At 34.4% G+C, this 25,829-nt stretch overlaps 3 protein-coding genes and 1 pseudogene across 4 annotated transcripts; all 4 read left to right on the top strand.

The window, feature by feature from the left end:
- The first annotated feature begins 6,000 nt into the window (after window positions 1-6,000).
- Window positions 6,001-8,791, top strand: LOC132161833 (probable 2-oxoglutarate-dependent dioxygenase SLC1). 2 transcript variants are annotated; one of them, XM_059572032.1, is made up of 5 exons: window positions 6,001-6,212; window positions 6,468-6,778; window positions 6,876-7,123; window positions 7,624-7,972; window positions 8,313-8,791. In XM_059572032.1, the coding sequence occupies exons 2-5, from the start codon at window positions 6,485-6,487 to the stop codon at window positions 8,556-8,558; spliced, it is 1,137 nt and encodes a 378-aa protein (XP_059428015.1). In that variant the 5' UTR covers window positions 6,001-6,212; window positions 6,468-6,484; the 3' UTR covers window positions 8,559-8,791. The 2 variants fall into 2 exon arrangements, with proteins under 2 accessions (XP_059428015.1, XP_059428014.1); XM_059572031.1 differs by lacking the exon at window positions 6,001-6,212 and adding an exon at window positions 6,293-6,374.
- A 3,336-nt stretch (window positions 8,792-12,127) lies between these two features.
- LOC132191717 (carotene epsilon-monooxygenase, chloroplastic) lies at window positions 12,128-16,906 on the top strand. Its single transcript, XM_059606810.1, has 9 exons — window positions 12,128-12,732; window positions 13,381-13,677; window positions 13,761-13,958; window positions 14,862-14,963; window positions 15,457-15,597; window positions 15,725-15,832; window positions 15,957-16,039; window positions 16,169-16,331; window positions 16,647-16,906. Exons 1-9 carry the CDS (start codon window positions 12,250-12,252, stop codon window positions 16,710-16,712), a joined length of 1,641 nt encoding a protein of 546 aa, XP_059462793.1. The 5' UTR covers window positions 12,128-12,249; the 3' UTR covers window positions 16,713-16,906.
- A 2,068-nt stretch (window positions 16,907-18,974) lies between these two features.
- Window positions 18,975-22,774, top strand: LOC132162565 (nicotinate N-methyltransferase 1-like). The gene is made up of 3 exons (XM_059572812.1): window positions 18,975-19,746; window positions 21,122-21,186; window positions 22,317-22,774. The coding sequence occupies exons 1-3, from the start codon at window positions 19,053-19,055 to the stop codon at window positions 22,614-22,616; spliced, it is 1,059 nt and encodes a 352-aa protein (XP_059428795.1). The 5' UTR covers window positions 18,975-19,052; the 3' UTR covers window positions 22,617-22,774.
- A 1,520-nt stretch (window positions 22,775-24,294) lies between these two features.
- Window positions 24,295-25,547, top strand: LOC132191604 (putative disease resistance protein RGA4; annotated as a pseudogene).
- Window positions 25,548-25,829: the final 282 nt, after the last annotated feature.

The raw sequence follows: 25,829 nt of genomic DNA, 5'->3' as shown, positions 1-25,829 counted from the left end.
GATAGTGAGATATCATTTGAGAACCAAATTTTTAAAAAATCTAGAATTTCTCTTTGATCTTGTTAAGCCAAATCGATAACTGCAACGCAAGGGAGATATGAATATTTTCTTAATAGGGTCAGAAGAAGGTGATCCATTCTGTCATATTGTGGATGCAAAAACTTATGTTTCTATAAACTCTATTAACTTTCCTAGAAGAAGAGAAGGAAATATGAATATTTTCTTAATAGAGTTGGAAGGTGATTCATTCTGTCATATTGTGGATGCAAAAACTTATATTTCTATAAACTCTATTAACTTTCCAAGAAGAAGAGGCCGGGATGCTCGATCACGATATAGGTTGTTAGATTGAGTTTCTAAGTACATAAAGTATTGCACTACTTATACATCCTATAGAAGAGGAATCATGCGATATTTATCTAAACCAATGAAAGGTTGACTTCCAGTGTGATATATATATATATATATATATATATATATATATATATATATTGAAGTCAGTAGCATAATAAAAATTAAATAAATAAATAAGAAAGAGGATGAATTCATGTATATATATTTATATAATGAAGTTTTTAGTACAATGGAAAAAAAACAAGAACTTCCATACATTTCGTCTCTGCTAAATATGCCAAGGACTTCCAATCAACTCTGAGTGCAAAACATATACAAAAACCCATATAGACAGGATAATATATATGTTGTTGTCAGTCTTCTCAATTCAATATTACGAATTGAGAATTAGCTCAGAAAAAAAGAAAAAAAGAATTCATAATCAAACAGTCAGCAACTAAAAAGTATATTGAACACTGGGAAATTTCTCCTCTATTTAGTTTCAGTAACGGCCACATAAACTTTGGGAATCATGCGAGAGAGAATAGAAATGGATCTTTTCATTTACATAATAAGAATTTTATTTTGTTGTATCAAACTGTCTCTATATATGATTTTACGATAGTTAATAATTTTAAATTATACGTCAATATATTCATCGTCAAACAACAGATGGATCGCCCACTAAAAGGGATTGCTATTCTTGTTTGCTTCAAGCAGCCTAAGGTGTGGGGTGTACTTACTCAAAAAGAATGGATCCCACGAGGCCATGAGTCATGACCCTTTATATGAATTGCTAAAATTACAATAAAATTCAAACACTTCAATATCCATAAATTTTATGTTGGGTACAAATATTACACATTTTGCATGAATTAGTATTAATTTAGTGGTGGACATGTCAGTGTATAATGGTATATTACAGCCAAAGTACGCTGTTATCATAAAAAAAGCAACATTAATGCAAATCTAATTACTTCTTAATATATAAATGAATTTTCAAATATAATTCATAACCCAGACCCAAATAATCGAATACATTACACGGAGTCAAACAGAAAAAAATAAATAAATAAAAGAAAAGGAAAGATCTAGGAAGAAGAAGAAGAACCCGTGAGATGTGAAGGATGATATGACATAAAATATTGGGTGCATTACATGTACATCACATACAATATTGAGGAGCTGACGTGGAGACCAAAAAGCATGCAACGAATCTGGAATAAAAGGACAAAGAAAAAAAAAAAGGAAAAGTTTTAGTGGCGAGCGGAAGACATGGAGGAGCGCCTCCAGCTTGGCACCACCCCGACCACACAAAAAAAAGGTCACTGTTTCAGTGTTTCTAGGGCCGTAGGGCTCCATCGATTTGACTTTATAGTCTCACTCGTGCTCCATACCATTTGTTTAGGGACCAACTGACCTTAGACGAACAGCGTTGAAACCTTTTTTTCTGTGTATTTTTAATAAGTAAACAGCGTTGCAACTTGAAAGTTGAAGGAATTGACCAAGGAACATAACCCATAAGAACCAAACGTGATTGTTCTATATACGACCGAGTAATGTGATTGTTCTATATATTAGGTCCAAGGGTGAAGCTAAATAGCACGCACGCCAGCGTAAATTTTTCTTTTTTTTTAATTAAAAAAAAAAAAAATTAGCTTATCACGGTCCTAGGTCCTCTGTCAATTTACATTAAATTAACGGTTTGTAATTTGTCATATGTTTTATTTAACATGTCATAAATACCTAAACACGATGCTAAGTCAACAAAAAAACAAAATACCCACAAAAAAACAAAAAAAAAAAAAGGATTGATCTGACACGTAAAACTTAGAGAACCACAAACCTAAGATTAACCTAAAGAGCAACCTAATCTAGTGAAGTCCATCCAGCAACTTAAAGTCTCTTTGGAACACCACTGCTCGGCTTGGATGGCTTCCCTAGACTTGGGGAGTTTAAAAGGGAACTTTGATATTGCAGTTTGTGATAATTTTGCGGTGGCAGCCGTGGTAATTAGTGACTCTTATGGTAAGTTATTTTAGCTGCTACTTAAAGACTTTCCTCTACTGATATGCTTATGGGTGAAGCTGTTTGTAGCTCTTCTCTCTACTCCGTTTGCAGCCTCTACTAGTGTTGGGCATTTTCTTCTTGAAGGGGATGCTTTTTTAGTTATCCTAACAGTGAATCAGCCCCTCCTTTTTTCTTCTTGGCAGTTTTCCTCTTAAGTTACTGACATTAGATTAGATCTCTCTTCCTTTTATAGCTGGAATGCTATGAAAGTGTCTGAATGTGCCAACTATCATGCACACGCTTTAACAAAATGGGCTGCTATCCACCTAGTGTTTGGTAGTATTCTCATTGGTTCTCTCATTCTCTCTTCCATTGGATCAAGAATGGCAAGGACCCTCCCTTGTAGCCCTTTCCTTATTCAATTAGAAAATAAAAAATAAAAAACTAAAGAGCAAACCCACAATAACAAAAGACTTCGGTTTTGTTGAAATGTCATTGCATTGAGATGTTGAGATGGACGTTTACGTATCAAATAAAACATATGGAGCAGATGAAAAACAGTTTATTTTGATAGTAAAGCGATATAAAGACCTATTTTAGACTTGAGCAAAACTTAAGAGACCTTATTCTTGAAATCGAAAACACAAGTATTAAATTCAAATTTGATAAAAATCTAAGGATTAAATATGATTTTTCTAAAAAAAATTATTCAATTAAAAAATAATTTGGTTTATAAAGAAGCAATATAGACTGTATGTAGAGAGACATGCATCGTCATATAAAATGATGAATGCACACAGCTGCATACGCACATAAGTTAGATTTATAAAAGTACAAAACTTAAGAGGTTAACAGCTGTAATCCAGCATAAGATTAATTAAATTGGTGTGTGAGTAGGATGAATGCCATCACATGTCTCATTTATCCCTTTCTTTTTCATTTTTTTTTTAAATTTTTTTATTTTTCTCGAAGAATACACAAGTTCTTGCGGTTTCTCGGAACGAGGGTATATTTCAAATAAATATCCGTGATAATCATGCCAAAATATGAATATTATGATTAATTTTCTCTTGGTTGAAAAGGGATCTTTATTATTTACAGCATATATAAAATGGGATGAATTAAATATATGTTGTCAGAGCATTGTGGCAAGACGTACCATTTGGTGCATTAATATGTCAACATGCATGGCTTCTCTAAGAGGATATATTAGCTTGATACCATTTTTGGCCACGTGGCGTTGTATAAGTACAATTAAGTAATGTTTAATCAAACAATTAATCGACATACTAAAATGTCAATGTGATCGATCATGCATGACAGGTTGTTAATTATAATTTGGTCTCTAGCTAGGGCTTTCTATATATATATATATGATTTTTGAGATGAAGAGGCACAATAACAATAATTGCTAAGCTAGCTCTTGTTTAATTTACTTTTTAATCCAAGTGACAGAAAACACCAATTAATTACTCATTCTCAAGATAGGGTTATTATAGTTTGTAACTTTATCCTCTTCATCATCCATATATATGCACATCATAACACTTAAAAAAACCATTTGAGTGAGTAGATGATTACACATTCGAGCAAGGACAAAATAGAAGGGTCGAGAAGGATTGTGATCGAGTGTATTTGTTTATTTGGATTGCTATAGTAACCCAGTAAAGCAAGTGTGAGAATACTCCTATAAAGTTCATTTGTCCAAACAGATGTTTAGGAAAATAAACTCCATAAAGAGTCATTTTACAATTAGCTAACAATTAGAATAGGCCCTTCGATTTTGAGTCTTGACTCTTTTAACACTAGACTTAAGTACCCCTTATTGATTCATTCATATACTTTGCCCCCTTTATGAGAAATCCTTTTTGGTTCGTATTTCCTAATTGGATAATGTTATGGAGGGGTATCAATATTATTTCCTCACCACTCACCAAACGCGCATAAGTTTTCTCCATGTAAACAAAGATTATTGGTTGGTCGGTTGGTCCAACGCAATCACAAGCATATAAAACAAATTCACTGGGGCAATAAAATTACAGCTGCTTGCTACCTACCTTATCTTAACAGTCCTGTTATTCCTAAATTCCTAATGTTGTGTGTATATATATATATATATATATATATATATATATATATATATATATATATATATATATATATAGTTAATATACATAAGTGGATCCAAATCTATAAGCTTAGGTTTTTTAGTTAAATGTGATATCCTAACATGTATATATTAATTTATTTTTATTTGACTCCCTTAATACTTTTCTTCTTAACACCTAATAAAGAATCATGCATTGATGCCCCTTAGCGGATGCCTAGTAGTACTACACGTACGTACATGACCGATAACATGATAGGAAGATATTAGGATAGAAACAAGGAATTCAGTGTCACTACTTTATCAAAACGCGTACCTTCCAACAGACGATGCCTGATAGAGGGATATATACCTCACTAAAGGACATGAATTAAATGCCATGCTTGGTCAGTATTGTGCCCCGTCATTGGACATTTGCTAAGGCCGTACCATTAAAAGCACTCCACACATAAGAAAGGAAAGCAACCATTCATATACAGAATTTCATGATACCATACAACTTAGTACTACATGTAGTTTGGCGAGAAATCAGTCAATAAATAATGCGACAAATCACACTATTACAGCACAAGACCGAGTAAACCGTACGTGATATAAAGTATTTTTTTCGGCGACAAAACAAGATATTAATTAGACAAATTTCTCGTGACAACATAGGGTGCGCGTATGAGCCCCCTCGATCGAAAGCTGATGCAAATAAACATTAATACTAATTTGTTCTATACATCTCTGACCTATATATAATCCCATTTAATTATAGCCATTCAAGATGCCTCGTCAAATAAGGCTAATTCTGCACTATTTAATATATTAATTATTCATAATAGACAGTCAAAATTGGTACGAAATGATAATTTGCCACGTGTTTGACCCTGATTGTTGGTGAATATTTACAGACATAGCTAACGAAGTGAAAAAATGGTTCAAATTAAATTTATTAAATGAATATAACAAAAAAATAAAAAAAAATTCAACGGTGCTAATTAGTGGTACAGTACTGGTACGTATGCTCTTTCTTTATAAGGTGAAACTATGAGACTTAACCCTCTATAACATGGGATATTGGGATTTGTAATTATAAGATGTTAACTTATTACAAGAGTGAGAATTTGGGGGTTATAATTCGGGTTTGCGTATTAGAAATTTTGTGTAAGGTTCATATCGTGTATTAGAAATTATCAGCCTTAATTCAGTGAGATTTGTAGAATTTATAGGAACTAAAAATATTTTAGTAATGCTATTCAATATACAATTATACGATTAATAGTTATTTCGGCCTTTGAATCACTGAGAAGTTTTGGCAGTAGTGAAAATCGGCCTTTGAATCAACAAGAACTTGTAAAAAAAAATCAATAGTTATTTTTACTATTAAATCGTTTCAATTGTATTCATCTAGTAATTAAATAACATTTCTTAAAATATTTTTATGACATCTAAAATTAAATAAAAAAATAAAAAATAAAAAAGAAAGAAAGAAAGCTCAGCTTAGATCGAATGACTTGCATGGAAAAAGTCAGCCATGAGTTCCTGCGCGCCATTTATGACATTTTCTAATTATAATATTCCTGAGAAAGAGAGAGAGCTTCACCTATGGCTATAATTACTAAGGGTAGGTGGTAGCTAAGGAAGAAGACAAAGAGTTATTGTTGAAGTTTTTGGTCTGATGGCATGGAGGGGTTTCGTTTGGTCGACCCTACCCATCTCGTGGTCTGACTGGACTTTTGTCAACGATTCGTTATATGGATTCACAAACCCGAAGCAGGTAATTGAGCGGTTTCACAAAACCTTGCTACTGTTCTAAACTTCTAATCCCCTTCCCTCTCTACTATATAAACACCAAAAACCTTCTCATTATTCCACACTTATTCATTTCCTTGTTTTTCTCTCACTATCCCTTTTATCCCGTTCAACCCCTTCAAATTTGGTATATATTTATATAACATATCTAATTCATATGCTCTTTCTCTCTGTCTCTCATATAACACATATAACAATCTTCCATAATTGTGTATTTCAGGTTATAATTATTACTCCATGTCTCCTGCAATGGCACTGAAAACTGAGACAAAGGAGGATGATGTTACAGTGCAGCTTGAAAGCCTGTACCAGAAAGGAGTGAAGCACCTATGTGATAGTGGCATAAACCAAGTTCCCAACAAGTACATATGGCCTGTTTCCGACCGACCCAATGTGAATGATGGGGAGCTAGAGGAATTCAAGAAAAATCTCAAGCTTCCCATAATTGATTTCTCAGAATTGCAAGGCTCCAACCGCCCACAAGTCCTCGAGTCCCTCGCTAATGCTTGCGAGCAATATGGTTTTTTTCAGGTATATAGGTTTAATTTTTTGATTAATATTAAGTAAATGTAAGTTTAATTAAGAGGTTCAAAAATGGTGAAGAAGTTTTTGAAATTGGTTAATGCAGTTGGTAAACCATGGCATTCCAAGCGATGCTATAAGCAGCATGATTGATGTCGGCAAAAGATTCTTCGAGCTCCCAATGGAGGAAAGAGAAAAGTACATGTCTTCCGACATGCGTTCGCCTGTCCGATATGGGACGAGCTATAACCAGAACAAAGACACTGTGTTTTGTTGGAGGGACTTCTTGAAGCTAATGTGTCATCCCATGTCAGATGTCCTCCCTCATTGGCCTTCTTCTCCCGTGGACTTGAGGTGAAAGCTTAGCTTCATATATTTTAGTTTTAATTATTATTTTCTTTCTCTCCATCTCTTTCTTCAATGTTTCTGTGGCTCAGAATCTCTGCCCTACTTTGCAGGATTAGCTGCACCTTTCTCTAACTTAACTAAGAAGTTGACTTGTGTTTAAGTATTAATTAACGAATTAAATCTTTTTTATTTTTGTCCGCTTAAAATTTTGAAATAATTGATTATTTAACATGAATCATGCATGATATTAGAGTTAAATTTCTAAATGTGAACCATTTCACGTTTTGTTTGGTCGGTCCTATGTTATAAGGGAGTGATAAAATATTAATTGAACTTTTCTGTCGGCATAAATTTTTTTAATAATGGGTGAATTAACAGTCGGTTACTCCTAATCTCTATTAAAAATATATTAGTAATGATTTTGAGTAAGTTGCTTCTAGTTGTCCTCCACTTAATATTGTAATCTAATTAACGACCAATTAAGTTACTTGTTCATGCTTAAACAGGAAATCGGCTTTTACCTACGCAAAAGAAACAAAACACTTGTTTGTAATGCTAATGGAGGCCGTCCTAGAAAGCTTGGGACTTGTGGGAACCACAGAGAAGAAGACAGAAGATGAAGATGACATTTTAAAGGACTTCCAAGATGGGAGCCAGCTAATGGTTGTCAATTGCTATCCTGCATGCCCCGAACCCAATCTAACCCTAGGAATGCCACCTCACTCTGATTATGGATGCCTAACACTTCTTCTCCAAGATGAGGTCGAGGGTTTGCAGATACAATTCCAAGACAAATGGGTCACTGTTGAACCAATCGCCAACTCATTTGTTGTCAACGTTGGTGATCATCTTGAGGTGGGTTTATCACATTAATTAAGCTCAAATTTTTGCCGTGGATAAAGTTTTCTCCCAAACACCGTTGGAAGAAGTTTTTATCAAGAAATGCACATAAAAATTACATGCATTTTGAGCACGTCAATTTTTTAAACTAAGTTTGACAAAATTTCTCCGACCCAATTAAACAAAAAATGTTAATTCATGGTGTGGTGCAAAAAAATATTTCATAGTTTGACTGTTATATGAGTGCTGAAATATCGTGATAGTGAAAATTAACCCTTAATTTTTCTTTTAACAAGTCATAGAAATGCATATATATGCTTGACAATAATTTGTTGACTCGATTTTGTCTAATCAGATATTCAGCAATGGAAAATACAAGAGTGTTTTACACAGAGTCTCAGTGAATTCTATGAAGTCTCGGATATCGGTGGCTTCTTTGCATGCTCTTCCTTTGGACAGCGTGGTTAGGCCATCGCCTAAACTAATCAACGAAGCTAATCCAAGGCGTTACATGGACACGGACTTTTACAGTTTTCTTGACTACATTTCATCCTGTGAACCCAAGAGGAAGAATTTCTTAGATTCCAGGAAAATGGGTTGATTGGAAAATCAAATTCAGAAATGGAAAAGACTTGCATGTTGACTTAATTTCCTAGCATCAATTATATAAATATGTAGCAGTATTAATTGATGAAATGAAATGTACCTTTTTTTTTTTTTTTGAGTGGGTGGAGGTTGACGATCAAACCCTAAACAGTAAACCCCACCTCTCACCTGCTGGTGTTAGAAGACAATCTAATATAGATTGTGTCGAGGATGATCTAGCTAGCTAATATTAATTATGTACGTTTGAAAAATAATAAAAATATCTCAAGCTTTTTCTATTTTGTATCTTTATTTTTGTCTTATTTTACAATGTTTACCTGCTACATTTTGTTTTTTCGCACTGTAAAAGTATGTTATCTAAAATCTATCCAAACCCTACCCACCCTTTTATCGCCTGATCGAGCTAATTAATTCAACCAAACCCTATCCCTACTTATTACATGCGCCCATTGTTTATATATATATATATATGGGCCGCAAATTGATTTATATATATCTTAATTAGTATATATGCACTCAAAATTTATTAAATCATTAAAAAAATATCTAAATGAATTGATAAAAGTAAATTGGTAAAATAATGAGCTGGAAACTTATAAAGTAAACACTAATGTAAGAAAAGATCGAGTGGCCGGGTGCATGTACAAACACGTTAACTGGGACCGAAAGAGAAATGTTTGATTTCTTATAAGTAGCTGCTAGTGATAATTTTTGGTTGGAAAGGACAAGATGATAGAGATGGAAGCATCCAAATCCATACGCATATTCCAAATACTCTTAAAAAGGTTTCCGGTTGACAGATGTTTATCAATTATATATCTATATCACGTCTGAAATGTATTTACCATTTTGGTGTTTTAAAGGGAACGAAGTTAGCTTTCCCCTGTACTAAGTTTGCATGAATTTAATTATTTCAGTTTAATTTATTAAATCCAAAATGCATGCATGTAATTAGACATGTCTAAATCACCTCATCGTACCTTTTTTTTTTTTTTTTTGACATGTTTACACAAAGGAATGAGGAAGGGGGATTCGAACTAATAACTTCGATTCATGAGACGTGATTTATAGCCAATTGAGCTACCATTTGAGAACCACCTCATTGTACTTACAGCTGATCATTTGAAGGAAGTTCGATTTGAAATGGCTCTTTAAAGCAAAATGGTTAATAAGGAAATATCATCTAAAAGCTTTTACTTTCATAAATGATGTCTGGGATTAAGTGTTTTAATTAGGTGAAAAAAAAATGTACAAATATATATAACATTATATTCGAATATTGTCTTTATCAAAAAACATAAAATCTATAAATTTTTGAACCCTCTACGTACTATTATGTCAATGACAGTATGCTTTTGTGGCTATTACCAATTATAAGATTTTAATCATATATTCACTCATTTTCTTGTTTATATATATATATATATATATATATATATGACAGAAATTTCGGAAATATCCTCCAACTTATTCAAAATAGTGTCATGTGTTTATAAACATTTAAAACGCACATTAAATTCTTAAGGTTATTAATAGCAGTTTACTAACTTAGACTAACGTTTTAAATGTTTATAGACATTTGACACTATTTTAAATGAGTTTAAAGATATTTCTTTTGGACCGATTTAAAAGAAATTTCTGTGTATATATATATATGAAAAAAATAATAATAATAAAATGGTCAAAACTACTTAAAAAATGGTGCGCCACCACTTACTGAATTTGACGAAGTCAGATGATTTTCCGAACATAGAAATTGAAGCCGCCTTTGTCCGAATCAAGTCAATCTTGTGCTTCAATTTCAGAAGAGATGGCTTGGGCTATTGACTTTGGACCGATACTGACCTTATCTTAGTTGACCCATATGCTGGTCTTTGCCCGGACTTGACTTCGTTGCTAGCTATTGGCTGCTGCAAATGCATGAGTCATATTCCACGTCTCCAAATTTGCTCAAATGTCGCTGTGGGCCATAGGGGCTGGTCAAATGTCCTTGTGGGCCACAGGGGCGAAACTAGGGCTGTGTTTGGCAAATGGCAGGATTAGACCGGATCCAAAAATCAAAAAAATTCTTCTCAAAATCAATTCTAATATTTTTATTTTTTAAATCACATCAATCACTTTTTATTATTATTTAAATAAAAAAATCACTACAAAATAAATTTTCTCACGATTTTATACAAAATATTTTTACTTTTTTTTTTTTTTTTCTCATATCAATCAAATCTGTTACAATATCATTCCACACTATTTTTCCACTCCATTGCCAAACATAGCCAAGAATTTTTGTTTGGGGGACGGTTCAAGAGTTAGTGATTTCATGGACTCTTTTTTGATTGGACATTCGCCCTCCCCCTAAGGGTAGGTTCACCCCTGATCGTGGGGCCAGTAGAATTCCAAATAACTTGCAATTTGGGTAATTATAGTTCAAGAGTCAATGCAAAACTCAATTGTTTGAATACGTGGTTAGAGCCTTTAAAATTTATTTAAACAGTTGAATTTCACATAAATTCTCTCATAATAACTATTATAATTGCTAATAATTTGGACAATTAACTATTGTAAGTTCTCTCCATAAATTTCACATATTCCTGCAAAATGGTTCTTTTAAAAGAAAAAAACAATGAAATAAAGGAAAAGGCAAACTTGTGTGATTGTATAAGAAGCAATAGATTAACATGAACAAGACTTGGTCTACTTCAGTTGCAACGAAAATTGCTTTGACGGCTAAGACCACGCTTAATGAAGTAGAGGTCATTAGTTTGAATCTTCATCTTCCTTATTGTGTAGATATGTTAAAAAAAAAAAAAAATAAAATAAAATAAAAAAATTACTATGATGGAGACAATAGATTTGTTATTATCCTTAATGGGCCACGTTAAAGCCCAGATAGTAAGGGCCGAAACTTCCTAAAATTAAAATGGTCGAATATAGGAAATTTTGTATGTGGGTTCACACAATTGCACTCGTCATCTCTCAGTCCGCTGACTCCCTAAACATGTTTATAATGAACTTTTTTTTTTTTATTAATAAAATATTTTTAAAGTTTTAACACTAAAATTTTCATCCCATTGTCATAATAGAAAGATAATAAAACCAGTTTTTTGTGCCCACCAATAGAAATATGCCATATAAGATTGTGCCGGCGCGGCCACCCCAGCCCCTGCACAATCTTAAAAAAAATATAAAAACAAAATTAAAAAAACTTATATAATTTAGTGTTTTAGTACTTATTTGATTTGATGCAATAATCTTATGTGTCAGATTCTTATTGGTGGACACTAAAAAGCTGGTGTATAGAAGTTATCCTCAAAATAAAATTTATTTTTCTTTCTCAAACTATTTTCAGCCAATTTCACAATACAGTTTAATGTATTTAAACTTTTTGAAAGTCTTCAATAAATATTATTAAATCAAAACAGTAAAACTAACTAAGATACTTATTACTTACATATATTTGTTCATCTTATTTTAATGGATCATTATTTTTGATATTTTCTACTTTCCTCCCCCTATATATTAAAAATTTCCAAAGACTGCAAAGCCTATAAACGGCTGAAAACCCAACCCAATCCACAACCTGTCGCACAGATCACACGGAGAGTGAGAGTAACTTCGAACGGCGCTCCTCAACTCTTCCGGCAATGGTGACTGACAAAAACAAAGGTGCATAGAGAAGAGTCATCATTATGCCTTTCTCGCTCTCCACCTGTCTTCTCCTTCCAACCCCTCTCCTCAAACCCCCCACCACCAACACTACTCTCTCTCTCAGACCCAGTTCTCACTTCCTCACAATCAAGGCCTCCGCAAACAACAACAACAATAACAAACCCAATTCATGGGTGAGCCCAGACTGGCTCACTTCACTCACGCGGTCTTTAACAATTACCAAAGACGACGACTCGGGCATACCAGTAGCCAACGCTAAGCTCGATGACGTGTCTGAGCTTCTGGGCGGTGCTCTGTTCCTCCCATTGTTCAAGTGGATGAACGAGTACGGACCCATTTACCGGCTCGCCGCAGGGCCTAGGAATTTCGTGGTGGTTAGCGACCCTGCCATTGCCAAGCATGTGCTGAGGAACTACGGGAAGTATGGTAAGGGTCTGGTGTCTGAGGTCTCCGAATTCTTGTTCGGGTCCGGTGTTGCCATTGCCGAAGGCCCGCTTTGGACGGTAATAATACAGTCCAATTGTTTGAGGAATTGTTTGTGTGGTGGGATGGTTTTTTGGTTTTTGGGAAGAGTTGATTTACTTTGATGCGTATGCTGGCTATGAATGGGAGTCTTTTTGCAACGCTGTATATTTGTTGGTTCAATGTGGATTGGTTTGGGGTTGTGGTTTTGGTACATCATTTTAAACTTGTCTCAATGGTTTTAGTATTGCCACTCAATTACTTTGATTTAGTAGGTGTATGATTGTTGATGTTGAAACTGATAATCAACTATTTGTTTAAGTTTCAATGGGTTCTTGCCATGACTGAGAAAGAGGACAAAATGCTTCAAAAAGGTTTAAACCGGCCCTCTTTCTTGAGCTTTCAATGTTTTGTTTTATTTGCTTATAGAACACATGGGTATTGATATAACAAATTAATGTTGAGTCAAGTTGAGATTTTGGTGTTTTGGAATATGTGTTAGAATGTAAATTAAATAATTAAATTTACCATTTCTTATCGGTTTAAACTTTTGGGATAAGTGGTGATTTAACATGGTATTAGAGAAAAGGTCCTGAGTTTGTCAATAACAAAAAAATACAGTGAACTGGTTATGCTCCATATGATTTTTAATAAATTTTGCTTGAGCTCAAATATCTTTTTCGAAATAGACAAGGCGTAGGGCTGTGGTGCCATCACTTCACAGGAAGTATTTGTCAGTGATGGTTGATAGAGTCTTTTGCAAATGTGCCCAAAGATTGGTGGAAAAGCTCAAACCCGACGCAGTAGGTGGCATTGCTGTAAACATGGAGGAAAAATTTTCTCAACTAACTCTTGATGTTATTGGTCTGTCCGTATTCAACTACAATTTTGATTCACTCAATGCTGATAGTCCTGTGATTGATGCGGTTTACACTGCACTGAAAGAGGCAGAGGCTCGTTCCACTGATCTATTACCATATTGGAAGGTCTGCCTTTCTTGTTACTTGTTCTTGATTTTCTATTTTACTTGTTTTGATAATTGTACCTAGCTAACTGTGTTTTGGTGCAGATTAACGCTCTTTGTAAAATAATCCCAAGACAAATAAAAGCTGAAAACGCTGTTACTGTGATAAGAAGAACTGTTGAAGAACTTGTTGCGAAGTGCAAAGAGATGGTAGAAGCTGAGGGTGAAAGAATCGATGAGGAGGAATATGTAAATGATGCTGATCCAAGCATCCTTCGCTTCTTGCTTGCAAGCAGAGAAGAGGTCTGCTAGTGTTCTTTATCTCCGATCTGTAGTATGTTTTGCTTGTGATCATTGTCTCTTACTTTACTGTTCAGAATGCACACACGTAGAAGTTTTAAAGTGGAAAGGATTTGGTATTTAGATGTTTTGGGACTGGAAATTTATTGTTTTCCTTAAAGAATAATGGAAGAACTGGTTTTGGTAAAGCATTCATTTTTTAATGTGTTACATATACTTTTAAATATGAACTAGTGACTATCAAGACTTGGAGATATGGGAGGAACATTTTTTGGTTCTATAATATGTGCAATTTATTTTATTATTTTCATTGAGTCTGTGGAACAATGTAGATTGTTTATGCAAATTTCTATAGAAATTTGATGAGATATCGTATTGGACTTGCTAAAAAAAAAAAAAAAAAAAAAGATATCATATTCAGCTTTGTCACTTTTTCATTGATTGGGGAATTTAGCATGTTCATCATGTTTTCAGCTTTCTTTTGAAGCGTGCAGGATTTTCCAAGCTTTTGGTCCTGGAAGCATAGGAAAAAGAAACTAAGCAAAGTTCTTCATATAACTGTATTTGGCTGTTATTGCCACCCAATAGTTGAGTTTCTATGCTTCAAGCATAAGATCTCCGATTTTTCCTTTTTCTGGCCAGAAGTTGTCAGTTGCACTTGAAAAATATGCATGCATTTGAATGTGGCAGACTTATCATCCTATGCTACATGTTTATTGTTATAACCTTATATCCCTATAAAGTATAAAGAACTTTGTTAAATTCACCGTAGGTTTTGCATTTAATGATGGTTTGAAATTGTCTTTTTTAACCTGGACTTTATGCTGTCTTGATGGATTTTGTATTATCCTAGATATGCTTTGTCTCAACCTCTAGTTTTGATACAATTGTTATATATTGTTCTAGGTTTCAAGTGTACAACTACGAGATGACCTTTTATCAATGTTAGTTGCTGGTCATGAGACCACTGGTTCAGTGTTGACATGGACACTCTATCTTCTAAGTAAGGTACCTTTCCATTTGCAAGTCTCTCTTTACAATTTTAGCTTTCCATTGCATACAATTTATACTGCAGCAGACTGCAAATTGCAGACTCTCTGTGTTGCAGATGCAGAAGAGGTATATATTGTGAAAGTTGAATTTTATATTAATCGCTTGATTTTTTTGGACAGATTTCTTTTGTTCTTTGTTTTTTTTTTTTTTTTTTGCAATGAACCTTGTCCTACTCTTCCGCTTGTAGCTACGAATATTTTGAAGCCTGAACTACCAATTGACTCGAAAAAAGGTTAAACAAAAGTAATTTGGTTCTGATAATATTCAAATGGTCTTAATAAGTAATTTGAAAGAGATTATGGCCCTGAAGTTACTATCATAGCCAGATCTTTACTGACTCAAAGTTTTGGATGGCCAATAGCTCACGTCTTATGTTCTTTTAGCATGGATCTGGTGATCTCTAGAACATGTGTAAATATTAATATGTAATTTGATTCCCATTATGCAGAACTCCACCTCATTGGTGAAAGCACAAGAGGAAATTGACAGAGTTCTACAGGGAAGGCCTCCTACTTATGAAGATATTAAGGATCTAAAGTTCTTGACGCGCTGCATAATTGAGTCACTCCGACTTTACCCACATCCTCCTGTAGGTTGCTTTCTTTCTCTTCCGCTCAAGTGGATTGTAAAACAAAAATTTTGACAGAAAAAAGAATAGTAGATAGCAATTCTATTGACTCACTTTCGTGTTGGTTTCACTCTCCTGAATCTTTTAGGTCTTGATAAGAAGAGCTCAAGGTGCTGACATGCTTCCTGGAGCTTACAAGGTTAATTCTGGTCAAGACATTATGATTTCTGTATATAACATTCATCGTTCCTCCCAGGTATCACATTGTGTTGCTCAGATTTCTCTTTTGTGTTCAATTCCAGCTTACGTTTAGAAAAATCTGACATGTAAGATTCACTTACCTTTCCACATTCTTTGCAATTCCAATGTGATTTTACAAGGTCTGGGAGAGAGCAGAAGAGTTTCTGCCGGAAAGATTCGACTTGGAAGGCCCGGTACCTAATGAAACAAATACAGATTTCAGGTATTGTTGTTTTTAATGCTCTCTCTATTTCTTGATCCCATTTTCAGAAATATGTGCTCTTTATTGCATCTGTAGCTCAAACACACCCATTCTTTGCATTTACTAATAGTGCGAATATACATACCACAGATTCATTCCATTCGGTGGCGGGCCTCGTAAGTGTGTTGGTGATCAGTTCGCTTTGCTGGAAGCCATTGTTGCTCTTGCGATCTTTCTGCAGCACCTGAACTTTGAGTTGGTTCCTGACCAAACCATTAGCATGACTACTGGAGCAACAATACATACAACAAACGTAAATTTTTCTACTTGTCTTAATACTCAAAGCACACAAGAGTACAAATTACACTGATTGCTTGAGATTTGGATTGGAATTTCAAATCTGCTGCAGAATCATTCAAAGTTGTGGTCGGTTTGCTGTTGATTTTTACTTAATCTTAATATGCGTTTATAGATATAACTGTCAATGGTTTCTGTGTGATCTTATCATAAATTATTGCAAGAAAACATGAGTCCAAATAGAGAAGATTTCAATTCAACAGATTAGAGCTGGCTTACCTCTTATGATTGATATGTGTAATGTGCTTTTAACATGGTGCTATTGTTTCAGGGCTTGTACATGAAACTGAGTCAACGGCAAACAAAATCCGCATTTGTTCCCTTGGCTTCTAGGTAAGCTGTAATGTTGTACATAAAAATTGATAATCCAGGAGGGTTCCAGCGTAAAAAGTGTTCTAGTAATGCAGTTTTGTAAGAATCGTTAATATTGTTCTAATTCTTTTCACTAACAGATAAAAATATTTTCTATTATTGTTGACCGACTATAGAGTGACTCAATGAGGACTATAGTTTGGGATGACAATTTTTTGACATGACTTGGAACTCAACACGAAATTAGCAGTTAGGATTGAGGGTCCGATCCATTTAATTAAATTGGTCGAGTTAAATTGACTTATATAGTCTTATATTTATGTTTCAACAGGACCCGAATCCGATGCGACATTTAGGATTGATAATTTTTGACACAATACGCTAACTCAACACGAAATTAGCATGTTAGATTATGATTAATGAGTCAGGTTATTGTTAACATATATAGTCTTATGCTTATGTCTCGATATGATTTGAACTCAACACTTACACATGTCATCCCTAATTACAGTAATTGAAGTGGTTAACAAAGTTTTTCTCAAGTTGGGTTTAAAATAATTTTCTTCTCCAATCTAGTATATAAAAGAAGTATGTGTCTCTTAAGACACATGAAAATATTGTAGATTAATTTCTCATCCTCCAACCAATTTCACGGAAACTCTATCCATAGGTGGTAGCCATGACGAACTCGCATCATTGTGTCGGGTGAAAAAAGGTATCCAATTACTCGATGAGGTGAAAAGGCATACTTGATTTATGTACTCTATATTTACTCTTGAATAAACCAAGGGAAATGTATGACCCACATATCCTATCATTGAGTCGCCGCCAACTCACATTTCTAACTAAACCAAGTGACATGTATGACCCACATATTCTATCACGGAGTCGCCACAAACTCACATTACGAACTAGTCTATTACTAATTGTCTTTGTCACTAGTCAATTTGGTGGCCTCAAAATGAACTTATAAATTTATGAGATTTTATAAATAAATCACAACAATTTATTTGTTTTTTTTTTTTCTAATTACAACAATTTATTTGTTATATGTCAAATTAGAGGACTGATTTTATAATTTTGCTAAAAATATTATAAAATAAGTAAATGGGCGACTCATAACCTTTTGTTTTTGACTTTGGGGCAAAGTTAGGCGTATCGAAATTAGCTTGGCTTGACTTGACACAATTGTGGTGGACCAATGATTTGTTATTAAGATTTGAATTTCCTACCATTGTAGGGGCTTTGAAAAGATAAGTAATTTTAGAAGTTCATCTTGAGCTTTTTTAAAAATGATGTGACTATTAAAATCATTATTTGTCTAATCAATTCGTTAGGCCCATGACTCATATAATAACACGGCTCTATGATAGTCAAATTTTTGATAGAGAAATGCTATTTTGGATTTTTATGTAAAATGGTTAATCAAACCCTTCAAAAACATCTCCATCCGATTCTAAAATCATGTACAATCACTCAAATGCAGAAAGGACAAAGTTTTCTTCTAAACTGGGTTGGAGGAATTGTATATAAAAATGATGTGTTCATTTTTTTTATTAACACGTAAGATGCATATGAGTTTTTAATAAAATTTATTCTAATTTTGTCTATGCTATTAAAAAGCATGTGCATCTCACATGTTTAATGGACGCATGTTACTTTTACTAGACTAGGTTGGAGCAACTCAGTTTGAAAGAAAAAAAAAACAAAAATGCAATGTAAACGGATGCATTTTTTTTTTGACTTTTTTTTTTCTCTTTCTTTTTTCATTTTCGTCTAAGAGCAAGTATATGTTGGTAAACTGAAATAAAATAAAGAATAAAAATAAATATTTAAATGATGTTTGGAAACATTTTTTATACAGATAAAAAAAGTTTTTCCGAATAATAAGTGGAAGTAGGGACTACTACTACTACTACTACTACAAAAAAAAAAAAAAAAAATCCTTTTTATTAGGATGAAATCATAAGTGAAAGTGGAAACCACTACAATGAATGGTAAAAAAATGGAAGGAAAAACTTTTTATCCGGATGAAACCCAAAGTTTTTCTGAGCAGTAAGTGAAAGTGGGGACAAAAATGTAAAAGGGAAATTTTTTTATTAGTATGAAATTCAGATAGATTTTTTATTTTATTTTTTAAATAATAAAAAATATAGATAATCCACTTTTCGTCGTTATCCCCTCCGATGGACCAATTCCAAGTCGCCCTCATGTTAAAAAAAAAAAAAAAAAAAAAAAAAAAAAATGTCGCCCGCATTGTTTATTAAACTATATAATATAAGGCTACAAATGAGAATATGTAAAACGTTGCTGTTTTGAAGAAAGAGATAGGAAAAGAAGAGAAAGTGATCAGAGTTCAGAGAGCATGGAGGAAGAAAGCAGAGAGAGCAGGAACACAGCACGGCTGGCAATAATGGAGCTGGCCAACATGATAAGCGTGCCCATGTCTCTCAACGCCATCGTCCGCCTCAACGTCCCGGACGCCATCTGGGAAGGCGGTTCCAACACCCCACTCTCCGCCGCCCAGATCCTCGCTCGTGTCCTCCCCTCCGGCGATCCCGAGAACCTCCAGCGCATCCTCCGCATGCTCACCAGCTACGGCGTGTTCCAGGAGCAGGTAACCCACTCTGAGAGAAAGTACTCGCTCACCGAGATCGGCAAAACGCTCGTCACCGACGCCGATGGCCTTTCCTACGGGCCCTACGTCCTCCAGCACCACCAGGACGCGCTCATGGGAGCGTGGCCGCTGGTGCACGAGGCCGTAGTGGACCCAACGTGCGAGCCGTTCGTGAAGGCCAACGGCGAGCCGGCGTACGGGTACTACGGGAAGAGGCCCGAGATGAACGGCCTGATGCAGAAGGCCATGTCGGGAGTATCCGTTCCGTTCGTGACGGCGCTGTTGGACGGTTACGATGGGTTCGGAGGAGTGCAAAGACTGGTCGATGTGGGCGGGAGTGCAGGGGATTGCCTGCGGATGATCCTACGGAAGCATCCTCACGTTCGTGAAGGGATCAACTTTGATTTGCCTGATGTCGTTGCCAAAGCGCCCCAAATTCCTCGTAAGCGTTGCTTTTGTTTTTGTCCATTCGCCGAATATACTTTATTATTATTATTATTTTTCACATGTCTATATAAGGAATGTTCATATAAGAAAAAAATGAGGAGATTTAAACTAATGACCTCTCTTAAATGAATATACCTTATTCATTAAGGAATATGACAAATGTTTTTAAGATGATTTTTTATTTTTTATTTTTTTTTTATAAATTTAATTTTTAAAATTATTATTAGATCAAAATTTAAAAATAAATTAATAATAACCTTAAAAGCAACCTTAAATTAATAAAGGGGAAAAATCTTTCCTTTTAAAATTGTTCTTTTTATGATATCCATAATTTTGTCTGGGAGTCGATCATTTTAACAAGCTAGGTGAATACTTATTGACCGGCCACCCATAACAGAAGCCCAAAGTGATTCAATGAAGTCCCTCAGGGTGGACATGAGGTGGTGCGATCGCCCGCTGCAGAAGAACAGTTTTAGATTTCTTGTGTTTTTAATTTGAGAAATGCAAGAGTCAATAAGTTTTTCATATTTAACTCATATTTTTTTATAAATTTAATAGATCAATTATTAGACTTGTGAGCTTTATCATTGACTTATGTATTTAGAGTGCACAAATCTAATAGTTAATTTGTAAAATGAAATGTGTCAAATATAGTAGAAAAAAAAAAAAAAAAATCTCGTTACCCTTAACCCAGCAGGCTGAAACTTTCTTTTCTTAGCTCTTTGTTCCTATTGATGGAGAAGGATCATCTTCAGTTGAATTTAATTAGAAAGGAGTCGGCCCCTTGTAAATGAAGGGCATAATTGTCAAAAAAAAAAAAAAAAAAAAAAATTATATAAAATGACAATTCTATTCTTCTAAATGAAGAGACAGCTCGATCCTTTTCCAATCATGTTCAACAAAGCCTCTTCTCTTCTGTCACATCGATGTCATTTGCCTTTTCTTAAAAGCCCAATCTCATTTTGCCTTTTCGTAGGCCCCCTTGGGTATGGGCCGCCGAGCCTTAGGTAATTTTGGTCGGTGGGTGACTTTTTATAGACCCTTAATTATTTTATCAAATATGGTCAACGATTTTGTCCTATTTAATTGTTATATTAATAAAGAGCTTAAAAAAAAAAAAAATGTTGTAATAATTCAAATATTGAGGGTGATATAACCATTAGAGCTAATGGCTTTGTTTGTTGAAGCTTTTTCTTTTTCTTTTTCTTTTTTGTTTTCTCTTTTTAAAACAAAATCTTTAATAAATGTGTAAAACATAAAGTACTCTCAAAACACTTAAAACACCCTTAAAAAAGCATTAAAATATTTGTTAGGAGCTACAAATAATAAAACAAATACTCACAAAACATCAAAATTGTTTCTTTTGGCAGGAGTGACCCACGTTGGTGGCAACATGTTCGAGTCAATACCTACTGCCGATGCTATCTTCATGAAGGTTTGTCTATTCGTAAACTGAAGATCGAGTACATCACTTTCTATTATAAAATTATCATTGAATAAAATAATAATATTTAATAATAAATAAAAGAACATGTAAACGTGTATCATATATCTAATTGTGATTTTCACGGTAAAGAGAGTAGTTTTATGTCTTAAAAAAAAAAAAAAAAAAAAAAAGAATGAATAAGTTTTTTATTATATATGATGTCCACATCTCGAAAAGAAACACGACAAATGAATTTAAAATTGGCCATCTATCTTCTGGATAATTAAATTAAGACGATTTGGCCTTGTTGTGCAACCTTCAACCACATGTAGCCTGATCAGAATATGTGGCTTGAGAACCCCACCGGCCACACTCTCTCTCTCTCTCACCAAGTTGGAATTACATTCTTATTAGGTTAAAGTGATGCCCGTGACTTGCCCTCCAATATAGGAAATTAATTAGGAATAGGACAGAGTAGGAAAGGGCCGAAAGGCTCATGAATTGGTGGTCCTGCTGTGTTCATCACGGGGTCTATCTATTAAGTTCGAGTTGCCTTTTTTTTGTTTATTTTAATCTACAAAGTATCTTATTACCATGATGACGGTTAATTCTTTACACGATCCACGAAACCAACATGAAATTAAGAGGTTAGGGTTAAGTGTTCTGACCATTTTAATTAAAGAAATCGGATTATGATTGATTAATTATTCAATCTTATACTGATCATGTCTTGACACAACTCAAACCCGACACACGAATATTCATGGATATGTTAGATCTTAAATGGCTAGTAAATAGAATAAAAGATCTTATATTTTGTGTCCATCAAATGGGCTTCAATATCCACTTTGTTGTATTTGGCCACAATATACCATGCATTGTTGATTTTGTTTCATTTTTGTACCTTTATAAATTGTCGTTAATGAAACTTATAATGTTCTTTCCAACTGGTATGTTTTTAAAGAAAGCTCACAGTACTTATTTTAACCACTTAATTATCTTGTGATAACGTTGGCTGTCTTTTTTTAAGTACTTTTTAAGTTCTCAAACGCTATCCCAAATAACAGCGTTGGGTGTCTCTTTTTCACCAACAATGTACTTGAAAGCTAATTATCATCTTCTACAATGAAATTTGGCAGTGGATCTTGACGACATGGACAGACGATGAAGTGAAGTTGATTATGGAGAACTGTTACAAGGCACTCCCAGTTGGAGGGAAAATGATTGTTTGTGAGCCTGTGCTGCCGGAGAAGACGGATGAAAGTCACAGGACACGTGCCCTCTTAGAAGGAGACATCTTTGTGATGACGATCTATAGGGCAAAGGGTAAGCACAGGACTGAAGAAGAATACCGGCAGCTTGGTCACTTGGCTGGTTTCCCCCATATCCAGGCATTCTACATTGATTATGTCTTTACCGTTTTAGAATTCCGAAAGTGAATGCATCAAGAGATCTGTGTTACTTACTGTAACCCTTACCAATAACATAGCTTCAAAAAAACAAAAAACAGAAATCAGGGTTACTAGTCTCTTGTATTACTTTTCTACAAAAACCCTACCAAGCATCAATAAATGTATCTTGATATACTTCTTCCTAATTTTCATGTTGCATGACAACCTTGGATATAGATCTTCAACAACTTTGATTTTGGAATTGCTAGTGTTTTAGGTAGCAAATGTGAGAGAGTAAATATGGAACTCGCATGTCCAAATAAGTTTTGGACTGTCTGCTCTCTGTTCACTTGGACAGGTGAATTTTGTAAGGACTCTCTCACATTTGTTGTCCGAATTACTAACAGTACAAATATAATAAATTGTTGGGTATCCGGATTTGACAACCTTATGGAATGTTAAACGAGAACCATATGACATTAGTTGATCAGTTCGAACATAGCACTCTATTAGTTCATTGAACTATAGGTTTACGAAAGACTTAGTTTGATTTTTCTGAAATATGGGTTTTTGCCCTGGGAGAATTTGAATATGATGGTGAAACGATTAGATTAATAGAAAATGAAATAAATTTTCTGGAACAAATGATAATTTGTGTTTGATGGGTATAGAAAATAAGCTTAGGGTCTAAGGCCCAAGACACACTATAATACTAGCTAAAAAAAGCCCAAGAGAGCCTAACATAAAAGACCAATTCTCTTTATTATAAGTTTATAACTCAAGTATGATTCTCTCTCAGAGGATATCTCTTCATTATTTTCCCCTCCCCATATTTCCTTTCTTTGAGGCAAAAATACTATTTGATAGTTAAGAGCCTCCCAGGCTCCCCCGCTAGGTGCTGGCTGGAACCATTACGATGGCCTTCTCCTTCTTTTGTTGGTGACCCGCAGCTCAGTCGGAATGTTCTTAAAAAACTGAACACAACCTTTTTGTTTTTTTAGAAAAAACAAAAAAAAAAAAAAAAGAAAGCAAAACATAACCCACTTTTTAGAAAACTTTCCAAACCTTCTTATAGGAATATTTTCAGAAAAGAAACACTTATTCTTTACATTAGAATGGAGACTAATTAAAGTACATATTTCTTACAAATTTATAAAAACAAGAATACAAAGTGGAGTAGCCGTGCAGCTACCTTTATCTTATTTAGAGTTGGTTGCGTAGCTGCTTTCTTATTTTTCAGGTGTCTTTGATTCCTTACTTACCAAATAATTTTCATAAATAGACCCACAAAAAACACTTTCTCAAATGTGCATGGTTCATACTAAAAAACTTTCAACTTTCTATGGTATCTAAAAAAAATAAAAATTCAAATCAAAACATAAAAGGCACCTTCCAAATAAAGAAAAAGAATATGATAATAAATAGGAAAAAAATATGTACTAAAGAATAAGTAAGACAAGAGGAGAATAAAGAAGCACCCACTTGCACTCCAAAGCTTTTGATTGCATTTTTTATGAAATAGAAAAAGCAATATATACTTGAATTAACCCAAGCTGCATATATACTCTGTGAAACACATGGAGCCAAAAGATCAACTACCTATAAAATGGTTGATAATTAGTTCACCGGCCATCTTCGAAACTCACAAACCCCCAAAACACTAATCCCAATTTAACAAAGAAACAAACAACCAATAGCTTCTGGCCTCTTCACCAAGTCACCAAACATGGCTGGATTTGCCTCTACCATCGCAAAAAATATCTTGGGGAAGCTAGGATACCTTGTTCATGAAGAGCTCCGGTTGGTATTGGACATCAAAAGCAAGCTGACAGACCTTCAGGGCACCATGACAACCATTAACGCCGTGCTCTTGGATGCTGAAGAGAAGCAATCTAGCAATCATGCGCTGAGCATTTGGCTAAGGCTGCTCAAAGACATATTTTATGATTGCGAGGATGTGCTAGATGGAGTTGAGTGCGAAGTTTTAAGGAAGCAAGTGGTCAGAACACATGGGTGCTCTAGCAAGGAGGTATGTGACTACTTTTCATGTTGTAGCGCCCTTGCATTTCGTTTTCAACTGGGTCACAAAATCAAGAACATTAGGGAGAGGTTAGACAACATTGTAGCTGATAAGAATAAATTTAATCTCGTAGAACGAATTGAAGATAGACATGTTGTGTATGTGAGAAAGGACATGTCCCACTCATTTGTTCGTCCTTCAGAAGTCATTGGTTGGGAGAATGATAAAAAAAAGATAATACAACTTTTGTTGCACCCAGATGCTAGTAGAAATGTCAATGTAATTCCTATTGTTGGTATTGGGGGGATGGGGAAGACCACAATTGCTAAGTTGGCATACGATTATAAACTTGTAGCTAAGCATTTTGAATTGAGAATATGGGTTTGCGTATATGAGGATTTTGATGTTATTAGGTTAATAAGAGAAATTCTTGCGGAATCTGGTGTTAGAATTGATGAAAAGTTGAGTACTTTAAATGAGTTGCAAACCAAGTTGAGAGAAAAGTTAAAGAAAAAGAGATTTTTACTCGTCTTGGATGATATTTGGAATGAAGATCTTAAAAAATGGATTGAATTGAGAGATTTGCTACTTGATGGTTCCAAAGGAAGTGGAATTTTAGTGACAACACGTGGTAATAAGGTTGCCTCCATTATGGGCACTGTTTCCACGTATTATTTGAAGGGTTTATCCGAAAAGGATTGTATGTCTTTGTGAAATATGCATTTAAAGAAGGGGAAGACAAAAAATATCCAAACCTCTTAGAAATTGGAAAAGAAATTGTGGAAACATGTAAAGGAGTTCCATTGGCAATAAAGACTTTAGGCAGCTTACTTTTTTCAAAGGTTAATGAATGGGAGTGGAAATTAGTGAGAAACAACGGAATATGGAAATTAGAGCAAAATGGGGGTGATATTTTACCTGCATTAAAACTAAGTTATGATAAATGTCATCTCACTTGAAGCAATGCATTGCCTTTTGTTCTCTTTTCCCAAAGGATCATGAATTCAATAGTGAGCAGTTGATTGCGACATTTAGGATTGACAATTTTTGACACAATCCACTAACCTAACACGAAATTAGCAAGTTAGATTATGATTAATGAGTTAGGTTATTGTTAACATATAGTCTTATGCTTATGTCATGATATGATTTGAACTCAACACTTACACATGCCATCCCTAATTATAGTAATTGAAGTGGTTAACAAAGTTTTTTTTCTCAAGTTGGGTTTAAAATAATTT

Source organism: Corylus avellana, chromosome ca9, assembly GCF_901000735.1.
Source record: "Corylus avellana chromosome ca9, CavTom2PMs-1.0".
NCBI lineage: Eukaryota > Viridiplantae > Streptophyta > Magnoliopsida > Fagales > Betulaceae > Corylus > Corylus avellana.
The sequence above is the reverse complement of the archived record's forward strand: the minus strand, read 5'-3'. Positions and strand labels throughout refer to the sequence as shown.

What these genes read in the sequence shown, in the direction of transcription:
- LOC132161833 (XM_059572032.1), top strand. Translation starts at nt 6,485, where the DNA reads ATGTCTCCTGCAATGGCACTGAAAACTGAGACAAAGGAGGATGATGTT. An exon ending in TCTTCTCCCGTGGACTTGAG is followed by an intron (nt 7,124 to 7,623) that starts GTGAAAGCTTAG and finishes ATGCTTAAACAG; the next exon opens with GAAATCGGCTTTTACCTACG. An exon ending in ACGTTGGTGATCATCTTGAG is followed by an intron (nt 7,973 to 8,312) that starts GTGGGTTTATCA and finishes TTGTCTAATCAG; the next exon opens with ATATTCAGCAATGGAAAATA.
- LOC132191717 (XM_059606810.1), top strand. Translation starts at nt 12,250, where the DNA reads ATGCCTTTCTCGCTCTCCACCTGTCTTCTCCTTCCAACCCCTCTCCTC. An exon ending in CACTCTATCTTCTAAGTAAG is followed by an intron (nt 14,964 to 15,456) that starts GTACCTTTCCAT and finishes CCCATTATGCAG; the next exon opens with AACTCCACCTCATTGGTGAA. An exon ending in GAAACAAATACAGATTTCAG is followed by an intron (nt 16,040 to 16,168) that starts GTATTGTTGTTT and finishes TACATACCACAG; the next exon opens with ATTCATTCCATTCGGTGGCG.
- LOC132162565 (XM_059572812.1), top strand. Translation starts at nt 19,053, where the DNA reads ATGGAGGAAGAAAGCAGAGAGAGCAGGAACACAGCACGGCTGGCAATA. An exon ending in CAAAGCGCCCCAAATTCCTC is followed by an intron (nt 19,747 to 21,121) that starts GTAAGCGTTGCT and finishes TTCTTTTGGCAG; the next exon opens with GAGTGACCCACGTTGGTGGC. An exon ending in CCGATGCTATCTTCATGAAG is followed by an intron (nt 21,187 to 22,316) that starts GTTTGTCTATTC and finishes GAAATTTGGCAG; the next exon opens with TGGATCTTGACGACATGGAC.